Source organism: Lineus longissimus, chromosome 18 (assembly GCF_910592395.1).
Source record: "Lineus longissimus chromosome 18, tnLinLong1.2, whole genome shotgun sequence".
NCBI classification, from domain to species: domain Eukaryota; kingdom Metazoa; phylum Nemertea; class Pilidiophora; order Heteronemertea; family Lineidae; genus Lineus; species Lineus longissimus.
The window spans coordinates 14461976-14483398 of record NC_088325.1 but is presented as its reverse complement, the minus strand read 5'-3'; the positions used below and the strand labels follow the sequence as shown (position 1 = coordinate 14483398).

At 42.6% G+C, this 21423-nt stretch overlaps 1 protein-coding gene across 2 annotated transcripts; it reads left to right on the top strand.

Moving 5' to 3' along the window:
- The first annotated feature begins 481 nt into the window (after positions 1-481).
- Positions 482-21265, top strand: LOC135502548 (sortilin-related receptor-like). Of its 2 annotated transcripts, none has more exons than XM_064795497.1 (37): positions 482-777; positions 1263-1523; positions 2394-2623; positions 2876-3071; positions 3731-3835; positions 4134-4303; positions 4479-4680; positions 4881-5072; positions 5286-5374; positions 5588-5763; positions 6129-6327; positions 6478-6597; positions 6738-6993; positions 7153-7406; positions 7587-7851; positions 8081-8546; positions 8816-8932; positions 9192-9326; positions 9608-9877; positions 9987-10151; positions 10477-10620; positions 11037-11165; positions 11387-11515; positions 11972-12127; positions 12461-12581; positions 13128-13315; positions 13542-13654; positions 13906-14028; positions 14251-14500; positions 14863-15059; positions 15294-15504; positions 15740-15852; positions 16054-16234; positions 16440-16540; positions 16744-17002; positions 17339-17557; positions 17823-21265. In XM_064795497.1, the coding sequence occupies exons 1-37, from the start codon at positions 499-501 to the stop codon at positions 17885-17887; spliced, it is 6846 nt and encodes a 2281-aa protein (XP_064651567.1). In that variant the 5' UTR covers positions 482-498; the 3' UTR covers positions 17888-21265. The 2 variants fall into 2 exon arrangements, with proteins under 2 accessions (XP_064651567.1, XP_064651569.1); XM_064795499.1 differs by lacking the exon at positions 3731-3835 and adding an exon at positions 3292-3384.
- The last annotated feature ends 158 nt before the right edge of the window (positions 21266-21423 follow it).

Below are 21423 nucleotides of genomic sequence, written 5' to 3'. Positions count from 1 at the left end.
TGCAATCTCACATAGTCAGTAGATCGAGTAAGACTTAGCAATAATAGTGAGGTTTCGCAACCGCCCGGTTAGGCCCTTCGACGACGTTTATCTATTGTTCAGGTAAACTCACACAATAGATAAACGTCGTCGTAGGGCCTAAACGGGTCGTTGCGAAACCTCACTAAGGAATACCATTGACGACGCTTGGAGATTGTGTGGCCCTTTAATGGGAACCCGAGTAACTCGGTCACCTGTTACTCGAACGATTGGTGATTCGGTTCGCGCAGTGTTATATGAAAGTATTTTTTCAATTACTCAACCAAAACTGTGCCTTGATAAGTGAATAAAAAGTCAATTATCACTTTAAAACAATACAGGGTATTTTTTAGAAACCAGCTTTCCACCCAAACAGTGATCAAGTTGATTTTTACTTATGTCGTACTATTTTTTACCGCGCTTATTTATCTTTGTTATGGAACAGTGATAATTCCATGCAAAATGGCGCTGCCAGGAAGCATGAAAATGAAATATCCGTGTTTATTTTTGCTTCTCCTGGCTTTGTCCAGTGATTTTGTGTCCTGCAAACGGTATGGGATGAAGTCCAACACCCTACACTTCCCTACAGAATCAGACGATGAGAAATACGGGACGGGTACAAGAATTATCAGCCTGAATTCCGATGCGGATTCAGTGCACTTGCGCAACAAGAGAGATGCAGCTCCGCCCCCGAAACCGTCTTCTGGACCGGCTGACCAGCCGAACGATCCAGAGGCCCACAGTGGGAATATAACGAGGGTATGTCTATTTTTTGGGGAAGCTGGGTTGTTGATGATTTGACTTGACACTGTAGTGTGACTGTTGCTGTTGAGTTCGAAGACGGAAGTGAAACAGAAAGTGGGCATCTTCTCATGATCGATCTGATCCGGATCACAGTGACAGATCTAGGCCTATAGGCCTAACTCAGCTGCTGTCTGGATATTTGCAATGTTGTAGTCTGATCCATATCTTATGCTCCAATGGTCCCTTTACCAGATACACCTGCACCACCGTACCTAGGGTGGTGAAAACATACAAACCATAGGCCTAGGCCCTATATACAATACGTCAATAGTCTGAATAGATCTTCTCGGTACCGGGTAAAAAATGCCAGACAGTGGCTCGAGTATTGTCTGGTGTTATCGACCGTAAAAACCTATCTAGGCCCTTTGCTAGATACACCTGTACCACCTAGGGTCGGGTAAAAACATACCAGATGTACATCATTTTCGTCATGATTTCAGTTCAACCTGACGGATGGCCACCACCAGCTAATGGTCCACTGGGTGGGGCAAGGCAGCTCCACTATCATCGCGTTGGCAAAGGATCTTCACCAGACCAACACTTCCAACAGCTCCCTCTATATCTCCTATGACTACGGCACGACATTCATTAGAAAGGATGGTCAGTTCAGGGACTTGTTTTCCCTGACATGTCTGTCGGGTCAGCATCCAAAACCAATGATCATTGAGAGATTTTATCATAACAAGGATGATATTAATGCTGTAAGTTCTTCTTCTTCTTCTTCCGTTAAGTTAACTTCCTTCATCATATTGAAGATTAATGTAACTGGTAATGTGTGTGTGCAGCGGGTAAGTGGCCCAGATGTTGGTGGCCACTTTTGAGCCCAGAGCTCAAGATGTTACAGAGCTCTGGGTCAGTTAAATTGTTTAATGATGGATTTTCAGTCCAGTCTTGAATTGCTCAAGACTGGAGCTGGTCACGACCACCTCGGGCAAACTGTTCCACAAGTTATATGTGCAGTAGCATGAATTTTGTTTATTTTACATGGCGTGTCATCTCAATAGTGTAAATGGAGTTTTTGATAGAAGCATTTGTCAGTCTTATTCATAACACCCAGGCATTGACTGTTTCGGTGAACAAATTCTGTTATGGTCAAAAAGACACTCATACTGTCGTAAGGATGTACCGGTAGAGTGGTATGTAATAACATGAAGTCATGTGATTTCATATGCCATAAGTCTTTGCATTGACCCAATACACCCGTGTTAGCCTGTGACTGTCTCCATTCATCAAGATCGCTCAAGCATAAACAAGCCCCGAAGAATTGGGTCAGCCTGAATTTGTTGTACAAAAAACTTTTTAAGAGATCTATTTTCGTAATGAGATCAGATATCAGGAGACGTGCCTCACATAATGGACAATACTTAATTTATTGTGCAATTTGTATTGAAGAACAAATGAATATTTTTCTATCAAATTTATTATACATAACTTCCTTGGGGCGGTTTGTTCAGTTCAATTATTCTCCTTACCTGACTATCATAGCCCAAACAAAATATGAAATTATAGAACATAAGTCAAGACATAAGAGCCAAAGATTAGTTTGTTACAATCTGTTTGCTTTCTTGCAGTATGTCTTTGCTGATACTGTACACAATGCCATCTTGACAACACTGGACTCGGGCCGAAGTTTCTCGCGCCACTGCCTCACCTTCAAACCAGACCAGCTGAGCTTGAATCCTGTAGACCACCGCGTCATCCTCAGTTATGATAAGAACGACCCGAATAAGATTTTGCGCGTCAGTACGAATTTTGGGTTGTCATGGCGAATCTTAGACCGGAATGTCAAGTCATTCTTCTGGTGAGTGGAGTTGAGAATGATTCGCAGTTAGAAGAAATTTCAACCAAGAATGATTGGCCGTGGATGGATTGCCTCCGGTTCAGAATGTCCCCAGAGACTACTAGTTTACCAGCAAAACTACAACGCTGACTGTCACTCCGGTACTGCATGGTTGCGAGAGATGTGACATCAATTTTGATGACATTTTGATGCATACCTTTCGGGGGTTATCTGAGCCCTGCCTGACCCGTCAACCTGATTTAATCATTTCAGGGGAGTCCCTCCTTACGATGACACCTATGATCTGTATGTCGAACGAATTGAACCGTACAGCGGCAACAAGGTCCTGAAGTATATGAATGTGCAGCCAGTCTATATATCCTGGGGAACCTACAGGTCGGTAACCATCATCGACCGCGTGCAGGACTTTGAGGTCCGCGACAATTTTATGTTTGCCACAAAGAAAGTTGTAAGTATTGAACTAGAACATTCTCCAAAATATTCTCTCTCCTGTGATCCTGTCAAGATTCTTTCACAGGATTTTAGTAATGGTGGTGACTGTACACAATAATATAATGTCTGACTTTAGCGTTTGAAAGAATAAGTAAAAAATGCTGTAAAGGGATTATGAGTAACCATAGTAACGACTGTATAAATACGTTATCTTGATAATGAATTTCAACTTTTAGTATCGATACGGGATAGACTTGATACTCTACATATCATACGATCGTGAACCGTTCCTGAAAACGACACTTGAAGATACGAGAATTCACCAGCATGTTAGTACCATCAAAACGACAGCTATTATCATAGGAGTTCAGCAATATAACCATAATGCCTGTAGTACGCTGCAGGACAGTTCCCCCGGGGCCTCGGCGGGGTGCTTGTAGAATAGTCACTTCAGATTGTCTTCTTTTTCAGTGTCGGACATGTCAGATATTTGTGGACATATCTTAACCTGAACTTTCCTTTCAGTTCTGCTTTCAGGTGTAGAAATTGAACAAACTAATAAGTATTCATGCTGAGGACTAGCAGACAGTGTGACTGCTTCAGTACTGTATGGTACACACTAGTGATAACAGCTTCAGCTAACTCACCTTCCCTCTCCCTTTTCTCTCACTGTAGAAACTATTTGGCTCTAAACTAATAAACGGCACGCTTCAGTTTTGGGTGTCTCACAATAGAGGGCAGTTTTTCAATGCAGAAATACCAGGTCATATTGAACGGCAGGTAGGTTTGTGGGTCTGATAAAACATCTTTTTACTATTGAGTGGTTTGTGATGTTAAATGCCCCGCAAATGAGATATTTTTTGTTTCTACTAGGGTGACCAGCAATAATTATCGCTTGAGACTTGAGTCTCTAGTTTGCCATGGGTCATCGCCTCTGCCTGTAGGAAACATCATAGACTGAAACAGTCATCATAGCCATAGGAATAGTGGCTAAAATGATTTGTAGACAATTTGTTAAAAGAATGTCACATTTTACCTCAAATGACCTTTATCCTGACCGCCATTCAAATAATTTCAGGATTTCTACGTCGTTGATGCCAGCGAGAATCAGGTGATGCTTTGCATCAACCACAACCGCACTCTGACGAATCTCTACGTCTCCGAGGTCCACGGGAGTAAGTTCATCCTCTCCCTTGAGAGGGTGGTGTATTTCAACCCTGAGGGTGTTAATAAGGACACGTGGCTAAGGTAATGTAGTTCTTGATGAGGTTTCCTTTATTTTTTGGCCTGTGCTATTATGTGGTGATTTTGTCCGACAAAATCATTTTCAGTAGGGCAATCTACTTGAAATTTGGAGTTAAATTATCATTCTTCCCTCAAAAGTCAAACACATAAAGAATGCGAATGTTATCTTTCCCTTCAGATGGTTCACCGATGACTCATTCGCTGACATCCACAAGGTGGGAGGCTTAAGAGGGATCTACATTGCCTCCCAGCTTCTCAATCAGAGCAACTTCTCACCGTACAGACAACGTACGCTCATCTCATTCAACAAGGGTGGGCGGTGGCATCCTATCCCGGCACCCGTGTACGACAACAATGGTACTCCGACAAACTGTACTTATGTAAGTACTGTCGCTCCACTCTGAACCGTAAACTTTCACGTCGCTGAAAGTTGGCAAATTTGTTCAATTTCACGTGGCTATATACTTATGGAAAACGTCTGCAGTTTTTTGCTCTATGATAATATTAAATGCAAAAGTAATGAACCGATTCATGTGGTTTATTTGACATTGATTTCATGCATGTGACTTTCCGTTGCCAGCATAACAACTGCTCCCTCCACCTGAGCCAGAAGCTGACCCAGTTCTACCCTGGTACCCACGCAGCACCGGTCCTCTCCCGCGAGTCTGCTCCAGGGATCGTCATCGGTACAGGAATGTTAGGCCAGTCCATGAACAAGACCAGAATGGAGGACATTTTCCTATCGTCGGACGGTGGACTCACTTGGAATCTTGTGAGTGTATCTTGTGTCCCATCTGAACTCACAATCATGTGGTTTCGCTACATTATTTTAGACTAACCTTTGACAACCAATCCTGCGATACCTTGGTTCCCCTCGTCCCCCTCCAATTCCCTCTTCATTTGTCTGAAAACAGACTCAAACTTTCCTCCTTAAATTGTCCACCCCGATGAGATGTTGTGTTTCTTACTCTGATTGTCCTTTCAGGTGCTTCAAGGACACTATATCTACGAGTTCGGCGACCATGGAGGTCTAATTGTGGCTGTGTTGATGTTCAGGCTCACACGGGAGATCAGGTAAGCGGATTGTGTTCAAATGGGTTGGTACATGAGGAATTGTTTAAAAATCATAAAAAGTTCAGTTATGATCTGGATACTGGCCAATAGCTCAGACGGTACTGATAATTGTAAACATTTCTGTTGGGAATAGGTTGTCCTAATAATGATCACAGGACATACCCATACCTGTATGCCCTGAAAAATAGCTTAGCTATGACTTTTTGTTCCCAGATATTCTTGGAACGAGGGTGAAACATGGAATACAAAGGTCTTCTCCAATGAAAGTGTGTACATCTACGGACTTCTGACAGAGCCAGGGGAAGTGTCAACCATCTTCTCAGTGTTCGGGTCGAAACCTGGCATCCATCAATGGGTTATCTTCCAAATCAACTTGAGAAGTGTTTTCCGTAAGTTTTTACCTGTTTTGTAGTAGGAACCTCACTTTGTTCTCTCTCCTGCTCTTTGTGGATGTTATATTTCAAGCTCCTCACAGTCATTAGGCTGGCAAGTAAAGGGGTAAACTCTTCAAACTTAGCCTAGTATTGGGTCGTGCTAGATTCGGGGTAATAAGATATGAAGATATCTTATTGGTTTGATAACTGAAACGATCGCTGCTCTCTGAAACATACGATTATAGACGTTTTCCAAGACGCATTGGAGAATGGACGTCAGAAGAGATATTGTGTCACAAAAATAGGTGTTGGGATGGGGGGATCCGGGTCTGTCTAGAATTTCACTCATGTGTACCTATATCTTTCCTCTAATTTTCCAGCATACATTTGTAAGAAAAACGATTACAAGATGTGGTCCCCCAGTGATGAAATTCACCAGAAGACATTCATGCCTTGTCTAATGGGAAGGAAAACCATTATCCAACGAAGAATCCCGCACGCCAAGTGCTATAACGGCCGCCATTACGAGAGGAGTGTCACGGTGCAGAACTGCACATGCCTGGGACCAGATTTCGAATGGTGAGTAGAGGGGGGGTCTTGTTCCTATGCTTCCATGTGACATTTCCGATTTTTGAACGATTCCTGTTCCTTTGCTCTGAGCTTCGTCATTTCCCAGTTGATATCATGTTTATCTTCAGCATGCCTAAATCAATGACCTTTCCATTTCAGTGACTACGGGTTCAAACTGCGTGACGCCTATTCCTGGCAGTGTATATCTGACCCGGACTCGGGTGTCGATGTACACAAACCACCGAGGTATTGCACCGACTTCTACTACAGATCCCGCGGGTAGGTAAACTTGTAAATTATCATTGCTATCGTCATCATCATCGTCATCATTACAGGCATCATTGGAAACAATCCATTTGAGAGCATACATGTAACTAGTGTTTTCAATAAAGACACCGTCTTTTTCAATATTCTTCCAGGTACCGTAAAATTGCTGGCGATACCTGCCAAGGAGGGGATGAACATCGTTTCATGGCGGACAAACTGACCTGCCCAGAGGCCGAGGACCCAGAATTCCTCCTCTACACACGGCGGACTTCCATCCATAGTTACAACCCCGTTGAAAACATTGACAACACAATACCAATATCTGGCTTGAGCAATGTGGCAGCCATTGAATATGACTTCAAAGGCGATTGCTTATACTATGCTGATATCCACAATGATACTATCAATGTAAGTTGAACCAAGGTTCTGGGGAAACAATACCCTGTTCTTAATGGTAGTCCTCTATTCATGCAATTAGCACATTTAGTTTATTAAAAAATTGTGTATGGAAGCCTGTACAATCTCGTGAAAAAGGAAAATAATATTTCGTACTTGTCCTTCTTCCAGCGACTCTGCCTGAATGCTAATGCCACCAACGAGGGCGTCTCTCAAGTGATCATCGAGGGCCGCATGCAAGCAGTCGAAGGCCTCGCGTTTGATTGGATGTCAAGGAACATCTACTGGGTCGACGCTATGCGGAAGACGATCAGCGTTGCAAGGGCTGATGGGACTTTCCGGCGTACTTTGATCCAAAATCCTGCTGGGAATACAACGTGGCCGTTGGACAAGCCACGTGGAATTGCAGTCGATCCGATGCATGGGTAAGGATTTGTGGAATCTTTTATGTTTTTGTTGTTTCTTCCGTTTGGTCCAAAATATCTTGAAGGCGATTTGACCCAAGATCCTGGTTATGTCACAATCAGGTTGATTATCATTTAGTAGACTTGAGTGTTCTTTGAGTTCACATCCCCCTGTCATATTCGATTTTGTTTTCCTTACAGTTATCTCTTCTGGACGGACTGGTCAAGCACCTACCCCCGCATCATGAAATCCTGGCTGGATGGACAATTCATCCAACCCATCGTCACCGGAAAGGATAAAGTCTATTGGCCGAATGGCATCACCATCGACATCCAAACAGAGAGGATCTATTGGGTGGATGCAATGAAGGACCGACTCGTTTCTGCAACGCTAAATGGAACGGACATGAAAGTTCTTGTGTCCGGTTATAATATCCCTCATCCATATGGTATTACAATCTTCAAGGTACGTCACTTGGCATTTGCTTTGTAGTTGTAAATCTTGATTTCAATTTCCAAAAAGGTCGAGCCAACTGGCAAACATTTGGTGATATGAATAAAGTCTAGTAAACGTTTTTACTTCAGTTTTGTACAGAAAGGCCTAGTGTAAATGCACATGGAGTTTAAGATAAAAGCATTTGCTAGTCTTTATTCATATCACCCATTATGTTTCTCTCTCTCTCTCTCTTCGCCAGGACGAAGTCTTCTGGACTGACTGGTCAAAACAAGCCATCCTTGCTGCCAACAAGTACACAGGCCATGAATTCCATGTCGTCAAGTCTGCGTTGAGTGGCATCATGGACCTCAAGTACGTCCATCACGCCAAACAAGGCGGCTCAAACAAGTGCACCAACTCCCAGCGTGGTTGTTCCCATTTGTGTATTGGGCGCCCCGATGCTGGCGCGCATGGGAATTCCCGCACCTGTCTGTGTCCTGACTTCATCGAGAAGAAGGTAGCAACTGGTGGTGGTAACGAACGCTGTCAATGTCCAGTCGGTTCAAAATTTCACACGGACGGCCAGTGCTACGACGAAGGGGCGGGAAACTTCACGACATGCGATGCGAGTCAGTATCGATGTCAGAATGACCGCTGTGTGCCTTCGACGTGGAAGTGTGATCACGATAATGATTGTGGCGATAACTCAGATGAGAAAGATTGTCGTAAGTATTGTCAGTTTTTCACAATTGTTAAGGAGGCTCTGCTACAAGATGCGTAACTTCATTTTAAAGCTAGCTCTTTTGCTGCCAATCGTAACTGTGGTTGGATAGGGCCTTGTGTCACTGTGTGCCAACTCTGACCCCAGTTAGCCCTTGCGTGTTGTAAGTTAAGTGCCTTGAAGGATAAGGCGACGTTGTGCTTTTGATCAACTTGACCCAGCCTGGTTGACCTCAAGGCTCAGCATGATGTCTTCGTAATTTTCTCTATGCAGCTTACCTGAAGTGCCAGAACGGTTACTTTGAATGTACAAATGGCCGCTGCATCCTGGGGAGGTGGAAATGCGACCATGACGACGATTGCCATGACAACAGTGATGAACGGAACTGCAGTAAGTTTTGGGTCGAGTTCTCCACACTTTCAGAGATGCCTGCAAGATGATTATGGTAGTATTTTGCTGGTCCTTATCATCCACGGGCCACACTTGGAGAAGCCAGGAATGCTTACACTTCGGTTGATGACAGAATATTGACAGATGAGTTGGTGCCTTGAAAAACCTTGGAGAGATCATCAGAATCTACATTCTTTGAATAGCTCTCAGCATTCTCTCAAAGATCATGGTTTTGACAATGTCTGTGTCTGTGTTTCAGCATACAGCAGCTGCAACAATGACCAGTTCACGTGCAATAACGGCCGCTGCATCTCGGGTAATTGGACGTGTGACGGAGACGACGACTGTCACGACGGATCAGATGAAGACGTCTCAATGTGCCACAACAGAACAAGTAAGGGATCAAAGATAGAGAGAAAACATTTGAAAATCTGGACCCACAGTAGATCCTCCTAGGCCTACAAATGATGACTCAACCAAGTAGCTTTCTTATGAATAGTAGTATAAAGCATTACCTGATGCACTAGGAGAACCACTCTGCCTGCTGCTAGAGGAGTGAATCCCAGTGATCTGTTCACAGTCTACTTTCAGTAGCAAAGATTGTTTTCATGTCTATGATTCAAGTCGCTGTATGTTGGCTCGTGTAATCTAATTGTTGTATTCCTTGCCTTTCAGTCCACGGAACCACCGCAAGTCCTCGGCCATGTAGCATCGCTGAATTTCAGTGCCATAATCGACGCCAATGTGTCCAGCGGCACTGGGTGTGTGATGGCGCCGCTGACTGCAACGATGGTTCAGATGAGTGGGGCTGCGCAAGTACAACGAAAGCACCAGGGTCATGCCACCCGTGGCAGTTTGCCTGCGATGACGGACATTGCATACCAAGATATTGGAAGTGTGATGGAAAGAGAGACTGTCATTCTGGCAGTGATGAAGCGAGCTGCTGTAAGTTGGCCATTTCAAAATGTTTTCTCATTTTATTTTTCCGAGGCCAAGCCAATTGTGAGACACGTTGTCCCATTATATTCAATCCCACGTATTCAATTCATTTCAGGGACGTCTCCTCAACCGGTCTCCACAACTCCTTCAAAGCCTTCTAACCAGTCATGTCACTGGTGGCAGTTCAATTGTCGGAACGGAAACTGTGTCTATTGGACGCGGGAATGCGATGGCCAGGATGATTGTGGCGATTATTCTGACGAGTACGACTGTCACAGAAGTAAGTTTATTTGATGCTTAACCAATATGGACAAGTCCTGGGTGAGTCCTGTAGTTTCCAACTCCTATCCCAACTGCCGGGTGCTAAGCCAGAAGGAAATTTTGCCCACCAACTGGTTAGCCAATCAGTCTAATCGCAACAAGAATCCTGCACACCTCAACACTTCAATCTTTCGATTGCCTTTAACTTCTCGGCCATCCGGCTTTGACATTGATAAGAAAAACTTCAAATATTTTTGAATCTCAAAATTAACAAGGTTAAAAAATTAAGAAGTTTGTAGGACTAGGAGAGGGCTGTTAGTCATTGAGAATGTTAATCTCTTCAGACGAGACGACGACGAATCGTCCAGTAGTGACATGTCGTCAAGGTCAGTACACCTGCGACAGTGGCCAGTGTATCAACAACCACTATAGATGCAATGGATATTATGATTGTCGAGATGGCTCCGATGAGAGATACTGTCAGCAAAGTAAGTCATGATTTTGAGAGAATTTCACAAACGATTTGATCAATTTGTGCTCGTTATAGAAAATATGTATATGTACATGTGATTTCCCGGGTAAGGTACATGTACTTTGAGAACAGATTAGAAGGCTATCTGCTCTGATTGAGAGCTAACCAACATTTGGTGAGTTTTTCTGGTTCTATAGTTTTTCCATGGTCTTCGATTGGAAAAGGTATAGGAGGAAGTAGCTCAGGATGATCTTGATGCACTCCACAAATAAGCCATCACTACGAGAGAGTAATAACACAAAGATGAATGATTGCCATTTAACCAATTGTCGGCTGCATTCCAACCACAATCGTCATGTTGTCATGGCGATGTCTGACGTCGCAGCAACTAAAATTGCTCATGTGATGTCAATTTAACCCTTTTGCCTCCAGGCACTGTGGCACCTATGTGCAACGCGACTCAGTTCCGCTGCAATAACGGCCATTGTATCTACAGCTCGTGGATTTGTGATGGTGACCGGGATTGCTCTCATGGAGAAGACGAACTCAACTGCCATAATGGTGAGTCAGGCGTGTCTGCTGTCATTGAACACTTTAAAACGTAGCGCTCCGCATGCGTGAGTGATGTAAGAATCACGGGGCACAATGATCTTAGACAAGATGGTGCATTGCGCAACAGTGACTTGACGTCAATTTTGACGGAGTTTCAACGTCATTTTGACCAGTTTAAATCTTTCATTTGCGAGGCACTCCTCTAGATTTCGGTACCTCAATACTTTCAGGAACCCAGTGTGTCGGTCCAAACCATTTCAAATGTTTGTACAGCTCCGGCTGTTTGCCCTCCAGTTGGATATGTGATGGAGATCGTGATTGCACTGACGGATCAGACGAACTCGGCTGTGTAGTAGCAAGTAAGTTTATTTCGTTCGAAAAGCAAAGCATTTCAAACATAACATTTGCACCCAATCAGTCTTTCCTTGCAAGATCTTACGACAAACTTGATTTGTGATGTCTTTTAAAGGTACGAAGGGGAAGATTTAAAGGTACGAAGGGGAAGATTTAAAGGTACGAAGGGGAAGATTTAAAGGTACGAAGGGGAAGAATTAAAGGTACGAGGGAAAGATTTAAAGGTACGAAGGGGAAGATTTAAAGGTACGAAGGGGAAGATTTAAAGGTACGAAGGGGAAGATTTAAAGGTACGAAGGGGAAGATTTAAAGGTACGAAGGGGAAGATTTGACCATGTCAACATCGGAGGGGGTCGGAAAGAAAAACCAATAAAAAGAATTTGGGGCCCTTTTTCCGGCATAAGACAGTGTGTATATGGGGTGATTTAGACACCTGATAAACTTTCTGCTATGCTTTCCAGATGCTACCGTTGCTTCAACGACCGTGTCCACCCGATGTTTACCCCAGCAGTTCAAGTGTTATGATGGCTACGGCTGTGTTGCCTCATATCGACGATGCAATGGAATAGTGGATTGTTTGGACGGGAGTGACGAAAATGTATTAGAGTGCGGTGGTGGTAGGTATTGAATTGTCGCTATTTTCTATGACGTTTTGAAACATTTTGAAAAGACTACAGGTTGTTTTCAGTCAACTTGTAATTGTGACCCGCTCTACTAAAACTAGGCGCTTGTCGCATCTGAACTTGACAGGTTGATACGGACTTGTTGTTCATTTCCCTATTGTAGACCTTTTGTGAAATCTATTACAAACTGATTTGGTCACATTTCACAAAAGGTCTACAATAGGGAAATGAACAACAAGTCCGTATCAACCTGTCGAGTTCAGATGCGACAAGCGCCTAGTTTTGGTAGAGCGAATCATAATTATGACATTTTGTTGTTTACTTCAGAGTTGGTTGTCGGTGGTCTTGGCATGATACACCGAGGGTCGGACAACATCACTGTCGGCTGGTCACCTCCAAAACTGAACTCCACCCAGTCTGCAACCTTGACGTACATACCATTAATTCGGTGAGTTTAACCATATTTGTTTGTGCCTTATGCAACGCAATCCATTTCTATCAGAGTGAACCCCATCTGATGTCATTCTAAACTAATAACATACTGTAAGTCAACAAGTGTTGCAGGCTTTTCAATTTCATAGATTTTGCAAACATTGCAGATTTGTAAATATTTCTCCACCAAGATAAAAATTGTTAAAAAACTTCAGGAATTCCCAAAATAAGGAAATGGGAACATTTGTCCGTTAACAGTAAGAGCCATAATAAGGCATGAAGGGCTTTCTGCACTGCCTCGCTTAGACCTGGAGATCTTAGAATTTGATATTGCAGTACTAAAGGTCTTACCTTATTGTAAAATAACTCTTTCCAAAACTTAATGGGCCGAATTTACAAAGGGTGTTTAGCTTAAAACAGCGTTTAATGTCTGAATAGACAGAGTCAGGGCCTTGCAGGGTTTCTTCATGAAAACCGCATTAGGCCCTGAAACTGATTATGTAGAATTTACACGCGTCTAACTCTTAAACACCCTTCGTAAATTCGGCCCAATGTTTTTCAGTGTTGACAAACGTAATACTCCAATCAACTGGGTGAACCATACGGCAGTCTCTGGCACGACACTGACCTTTACCGGCCTTGCGCCGTACACCAAGTACAGGATTACCGTTTACGTGATGGCCAAGTTAGGATCAACGCAGCACTCGTACAGACCTGCTCGTCCCATTGAAGTGGTTACTCTCCAAGGAAGTGAGTAATGATAATAGGGAGCTTTCACAAATCCCCTGAATCGTCAATGTCCTGAACGCCTATCTCACTGTTCGACCTCCTGATAACAAAGTCAACATAAAAGTGAGGCTAGGCATTTTAAAAACATTCTCCATCCGGTCATCTCTCAAGAGAATGACGCAGATTCTTGTTTCCTGAATTCATATGCGGTGTATGATGTCCTGACGTTATAACGATCCAATTCCAGAGCCTTCGCCTCCGTTGAACCTGGTAGCGAGTGTCGCAGACATCAATTCAGGAAAAGTCAAACTGACCTGGCTTTCGCCTAAACACCCCAACGGCATCATAGATCACTACCTGGTAAGATTGTAATCGTCGTGTATAGTCATGTGACATTGAATAGGAAAACTTGTGTGCCGAAATATTGCCACGTGAAAAAACACATTTTGGGAGTCACGAACAGGAAATGAGAAGATACATGAGGGTGGTAAAAATGTAAAGATTTGCAGAAACGCTGATCGTGCAAAATTCACTTCATAAGGAAATGTGCCCTCCTAAAAATACGATAGGCCTTCTCGTTGAAATCTGATCCTATTCTTGTTTCTTACTAGGTGCGATACCACAATGTTTCGTCGACAGGGAAAGCTGGCCATGCCCAGGAAGAATACTTCATGCCGACCAATAATGTGGCCTACATCAGCCATTTGACCTACGGACAGACGTGGGTGTTCACGGTGAGGCCAGAAGTTAATCCAAGTCTGATTCCCTTGTTGTTTATACTCTATGTAGACATTTTTATCATTTAAGATACATGTATCTATTAACACAAGTCAAAATCTGATAAAAAGCTATACTTGTGCCATTTTCAGTAGATTTATTTAGGGTAGCCTCTCATCTATGACAAATACACATATAATCAAAGTGGATGGATTGACTAAATGAACTTTGTTTTTCAGATTCAAGCCGAGTCTGTTGAAATGAGCGACGCGTCGAATGCCGCAAACGTCACGTTAGAGAGCAAGTCCCCTTTCATGACTGTCACGGACCTGAAGGCGAACATTCTCAAGGAAACCGAGGTGAATCTCACCTGGTCATTAGATAAAGCCGTCGCGATGAAGTACCACATTGACAGTTATGAGGCAGAGTGCTACGCGTCTGGTACCGACCATTACCTCAAGTTATCTGGCTATATGAAATGGGCACACTGTAAGTACGCTCCATGTGGTTTGCTTGTTTTGGGAGAGGGAGGTTGCATTTGTCAATTTGTGGCCCATGTTGTCTCTTTCTGATGAGGCCGGAAATATAGGGTACAATCTGGCACTCACCAGGCCCCTGGCATTAGAGATGGGAGTTTGGAAGTAAAGAGTGTCTCATTGACCAAAGCTCGTTGGACATTTCATTAGGAGTGACACTGTAGTAAACCAATTTTACCTTTACAGGTGTGGGGGTTTGGAAATACAATTCTACAAACAAATCCAACTTTTCCTCCTGCTGATGGCTGGCATCCCTGTGATTAAAATCTTAATGAAATATAGCCCAAAAACATTTCATGAATATTGTAATTTCAGTTACCGGGCTCAATCCAAAGACGTATTACCAGTGTAACGTAAAGGTCCATAACAAATATGGTTTTGGCCCACGCAGCCCAGAGGTCGATTTTCTTACACATGGTCAGGCCATCCCAGCTGTTGGGAATCTATCATTGAGTCTGGTTGACCACAGAGCTGTCAAAGTGACCTGGACAGTGGCCCGCAAGGGATCATGGGTAAGGTTGACCTTCAAATATCTTGTTGGTACAAAAAGAAAGTAAAATTATTTACATAGAATATGAGCACTGACTTGCGATGCTGTAATTAAACTTCCAAATTATATCAATAAATCGACGATATTTTCTTATGGAAAGTTTTTTCACTCTTTTGATTAACAATAGAAGGCAGAACCTGCTTGCAGTGCCTAAACTTCTAGCTTTTATTTCAATGCTCATTCATAATCATTTCAGGTTTACACTGTAATATATGATTACCACGGTGAACACATGATTGGTGACGCCGGACAGAACTTAGCGCTGGCCAGCCATGTCAACACAACAAAACAGTATTACACCCTGAAGAATCTCGTGGGATGTGAAGTCTACAATGTACGAGTCTTAGTGACTGGCCCTAATGGCTGGGGACCTGCTAGCAAGGTCAAGAATGTTGCCACTGACTATGGTAAGCGTTATTTGTTTTTGCATTACGTTTATTCTCTGTGTGTTTAGTTTGCTGTGTCTGCTCTGCCTCATGAGATCATCTTCTGTTCTTTCACATAACAGTCACTTGCGATTTGATGATAAAGTCAATGATTCTTCAGGTAAAATCTCCTTCCTGGCAGCCACCAGTTCCTGACGTCTGCCCAGGATGTGTTAACTTTGATATCAAACTCTGTTGCATTCATATACCTTTTCAGACATGACACGTAAGCCCAAGAAAATTCAGATTCTGAACCTGAACGATCCGTCGGCAATAAATGTGACCTGGTCTATATACTGCGAAAGAGAGGCAGGAGATTTGGATGAGCTGGTAGGTATAAGAAGGCTCAACTTTCCTGCGAAGTATATCACGACAGAAAAGGGAAAGGTACCGCTCTGTGGTGAAAGAGGAAGGGTGGCCTATAACATTCCCCGAGCAACACTATTTCTAAGTAAAAGGATTGAAAATTGCAAAAGAACAAAATTTTAGGACCATCTTTTCCCTATTTTACTTGGTATTGATTTGTTCCAGGGCTATGAGATCGCCATCTCAGAAAATGGCGATAAACCGAGATACGTGGACGTCAAGAAGTCAAGAAATGTAACTTACGCGCGATTGGTCAAGAATCTGATTCGTGGCGCCACCTATACTATCTCCGTGCGACCAGATTTTCCCGGTGGCCATTGGGGAGACTGGCAGGTGAAGACCGCTAGTAAGTTGAAATGCTTGGAGTCTATAGCGCATTGTCCAATGTTCGTTATTGTCGTCATTGTCACAACTATAAAAATCAAACCTGATCATAACCTGTGCTATGGACAGTTATATCTTAACCCTGTACAGTAGGACTTAGACTTTTCCTAAAATCAGTCAAGTAAGGGAAGTTCCACTGCATAACTAATCGCCTGATCCATTTTCAGAGCCTTATCCTGGCCCACTCAACCTTTTCGAGAGCTCCAGTGGAAACCAGACCTTTTTCCTCAATTGGGAGCTGAGCAATGACCGGCCGAAGACAATACCTGTAAGTAGCAACTGTTTTGTTAAATACAGTTTGTCCTGAAGAAAATCAAATGAGAGTGGCCCGCCTGGGTCCCTGACTCCAGAGATAAACTAGAGTATATTGTTTATAGAGCTAAATGTGTCCTAGTTGACGCTCAGCTCTCAGATCAGTATGTTGACGCCACTGATTTGAAGGTCTCTACAAAATTGTAATGTCCTCTTCAGGGTTATGAAGTGTGGATGTGTCACACTCACAAAGGGAAATGCCAGCCAACTGATTACCGAATCGTGAAGACAACAAAGAATCCGAATGTGACGTTCTCGCTTCGCTGGCTGCAAGAAAAGTTTAACCTCGAGGCATCTGAGGTGACCAAGAATCATCCAAAGTTCAGCGCCCACTTCAAATTCAAAGTGCGTCTTATGAAGGTCAACGGATACTACAGCGACTTCTCCTCACAAGAGCCATTTGATCTTGGTAATTCTTGTAAGTATACCCATTTTCTTAGGTGGTTTTTCAGTGAAAATTGATATTTTCCCAAAGAATCTGTCATCAAGGATAGCATTTGATGCAGTTTCCTTGGCAGAGTTCTGACTCTGCTCCACAGACCTCTGCCAACGATAACAATTCAAAAGTCCATCAAAGCCCCAAATTTATGGCACAATTGGTCAAAAAGTATATACCCTCGATGTATCACGCCTTTACTTTAGGATTCCCTTCTTTCGGACTCACCATGCTGCATTGTGAGGCAATCAAATGGCCGAGTTTATGCCACAATACCTCTGAAGGTAACTGCTTCCTAACGCGCCTCTCTGTCTTCAGTCTCTGCATATCAAGAGCCATCAACTCAAGGCCTCTCGATGACCAACCTGATCGCGATCATCGTCTCGATGACTGTCATCTGTCTCGTCCTGGCTGTCGCTCTAGGCGTCTACTTCATCCGACACCGTCGCCTCCAGAGGAGTTTCCTGTCGTTCGCCAACAGCCACTACGACACGAGGTCTGGGAGGACACGATTCTCGACTGGCGATCATGAATTGGGTAAGAGTATTCTCTCCTTCGAGAGAGCGTTTATTCCATTCCACTGCTGCCGTAGTTGCAAATGGCGTAGCGACAAATCGAATCCGCTCGGAACTGCAATGGTTCACGATTTCACGGCTCATATGAAACATTTTGCATGACATCCTTGGAGGTTCACAACAGTCATGTAGGCACCAAATATAAAGAATCTCGGTTTCCTGCGTTGTTCCAAGGTCACAAGCGGTCCAATATTCTACTTTTCCATATTTGCTTGATTGTTTTTCAGACGGGGAAGAAGACCAGCCAATGATCACCGGCTTCTCCGATGATGAGCCGTTAGTCATTGCGTAAAGTCTACGCTGTCCACGATTCCTGCCATAAACGTGGCCGCCAGGAGGTGCCACTTGAAAGTGCTAAAGTTATTGTGATCATCCTGTTGTGTGCTTTTTTATGTGGGTTTAATGTTAAAGGTGTATTTCATGTTAACTTGGACCAGAATGTACACGGAATGTTGTGCATAATACAGTGCATTATATCCAAGCCAGCATGAAATCTAGCTCTGGTGTAGGAATTCTGGTTTTAGTCTATTGTGATTTGGGTCGGTGGGAAGTTTACTGAGACCCTGCAACTCCCTGGTTTCAGGGGTTTATGTTTTTTTGAAAATTGCTAAGATATTCCAGCCAATTGACTGGTGTGGTCATTTGAAATATATCATCGACACAGTGGTGTAGGGGCCTACCAGGGTCTCTGCCTCTTCTATTGTGAGAATATTTAGTATTTTCAAACCACTCCATGTATCACACCTGATAAAACAGGTCATACAGGGGCAGCTTTGAGGAGTTGCAAGGATTTTTTTCTCTTGTTTATAATATAACAAATGTTACAACTTTGTAATTCTATAACCGGTTATCATATGACTGTGAGGAATAGGGACAAAAACTGTCTGGGAATTGATAAGTGTTCATCTACCTTATTCATACTGCCCCCCCCCTTATTGATTTGCATGTGTTCAAAATGAGCCTGGTGTCATGCTTAGCAGAGGAGTATCAGAGACAGCACCCACCCCTGACAAATGTAAGTTACAAAGTTCCTTGAGTGTGTGCTGTGTGATCTGTAGTACCCTCTGCCCCTTTTGTAAATATGGTTCATTCCAATGCTGGAACATTCCATTTAAACAGAATACATGGGTAAGACAGGCAGTGTTTGTCCCTTTGCATTTTACCAAAATTTGTAAAAAATATTGCGATTGTTTGAGCGGATAGTTCAGTCTTGTGTACTGGACAGTGATTGCCATGGGGAAGGAAGCGTCATGGATATCTTTATAGCAGTCGACCATTACAGAAGGAGTTAAAAAACATGGTTGGTCCAAATTTTGTGCCAAAATTGTCGAAATTTTTTTATAGAAGTCGTAGAGATTCATGTCCGTAATAGGATTTTCATTCTGGTAGAGTGGGGTTGAGAATTGGTAACTTTGTGAAGTTTTGGTTGGGAAAAAATAGTGGACCCATTGGAATGCTTATTTTGGAAGTTTCAGATTGTGTGGTCACCTTTTTGCGATTCTCACATCATCATCTGATCACAGCTGAGTTTTCAGCCTTGCTCTCATCCATTATGAAAGCTTTACTCTTCCTGTTTAGTATGGTGTAAGTGTTTCAACAGCTTCAAGTAACTTTTTTGCTTCATCCCGATCAGTGTTCAATTCTGTAACTAGTATCATGTAATTATTGTTGTTATCATTCACGAATTAACCCGAGGGACTGAGTGCATTTTGACTTTGAAAAAATATTTCAAAGTCTGTGACTGGTATTTTTTCACAGTCAATGCGTCTGTGCAGTCGTCACGAATTAGTGACCAACATGAGCTACAGTCCATCAGTGGTTATGATATTATTAATTATTTGTGTAGATGTTTGACATCTAATTATCATTTGCTTCAGAACTCATCACTAGTTGTCGAATTTATATTCTAGTGACTGCTCTTATTGCACCGTCATGCTAACCTGTCTGAGTATATTCGAGACATTTTTCATTTCCATGTATCACCAGTTGAGAATCAGCTTTCAAACTTTGCAAGAATCTTGTGTACATTGTATTTATTCATCACGAATGTGACGTCAATGACATTTGGAGGACTTCCATCTTTCCACGTTTTGAAAAGAGTTTGACGGCAAAAATGGAAAGATGCTCAGCTGTGTTTTGCATTTTCGAAATTGTACCAAAAATAACAATTTCAGAGGCATTTTTTTCAACTTAAATTTTTTCAACTTTTTCCAGTGTACGTAGTCCAAGGCAGGACAGCTGAATAAGTCCTGGCACCTGCCAGATTCTTGGCAACTTTGGAAATTGATTCTCTTGTGTTATCGATATATACACAAGATCCCTTAACGACTTGTTAGGTAGGGTTTTCTGAACTGAGGTCAGCCATATTTCAAATGAAACATTTATCACTTTTTGGGCAATTTGAAATCAATAACAATAATTCAACCGTTCTCACCCACCTGCCTTTGAGTCTCTCCTCAAAACGATGTAGACACCATCATAATGTTTCTGGTTGCTTTTTTTTTTGGAAATGTTTTTCAGTTTTTTTTGCTCTGAGCGCTGTCCCATCCCTGATGGAGGAAATTAAGTGTCTGCAATTGTACCTGTGAGGCTGTTTGTCCGATCTCAGTTCAGATATCGTATTGTAAATAGTGTAGATAAGGTCTAATGCTTTTCCCGGATGAGTGCTGCTTGTATTTTTCCAATTTTTAAAAGTATTTGAAACAGGTTTTTTGTCATTTACCCTTATATTGATGTTGTTGTATCTTGGCTCCCCTCATTCTTTATAACTGTAAGGACGTCATTCATAAAATATTTTCCTATTGACGTAAAATTAAGCACCGTCAGCTCGAGTGGAGGTGTATATAACTGCTGGCCTTACAGATTTTCGCAAATTCTTATGGACTTGTTGTGGAGTTGTCGTCCATCTTGTTTAAACCCAAAAGACATTGATCACAGTCTACTGATGTGGCTAAAGACAGTTTAATTTAACGATATTGAAAATTATGAGATTTTCTTTTGAAGAGGGTTTAAAATACCATACTGTGTTCTTTTATTGACTTCTCCAGTTAATACTTTATTTTTCATTTCAACAATTTAATTGTCTCTTTGAATCTCAGTTCCTTTGTGTATGATTCAGCTTTTCACTTGCTACAGCTGTAGTCAAATCTTTTAAAGGGACAACTTTGGCATGAGATATGTTGGTTTCTCATACAAAAATGGCTTCCAGGAGAACCGTGATTTCTCCATACTGGATAATTGAAATGTCATTCAACTGAAATGAAGAATGCACCAGAATGGGATGACAGACAGCCTGCCTCGCCACACTGCAGAAATCATTACTAGAGATGAAGCATTGTGTAACACTACACATAGCGGCGCATGGTGGCCAGTAGGGGTATTATCCTCCGGGCCAGGTAAATCCCACGCCCAAGCTCTCCCTTTAAGGTGAAATTGAATCGAAATTTCTTCATTGCATTGTTTATTGATGTAGACCTGTATTAATGTGCTGTATTTATGGGTTTTCCAAAAATCTTTCAGCTGAGGGCCAGAATTAGGCCCCATATGTCGTCTATCTTTCCACTAGTTGGGCATACTGTTAATTTGTAACACATTCCTTCCAGTTATCTGTTCATTGTCTGTCCACAGCTGTATGGGGTAAATACACACTGTATATAATATTTTAAGAGCAGATTTGTGTTGTCTTTCTTCTTTTCAATGATAATCCCGGTGTGAAAGGAAATGTTGTCCCCCATTGCAATAGTCCTTTGCTATTGCTTACCATAGTCCATTCGTAACCCTTGGCCTTACAGACAAAACTGAAGTAAAGGCATTACCTAGTCTTTATTC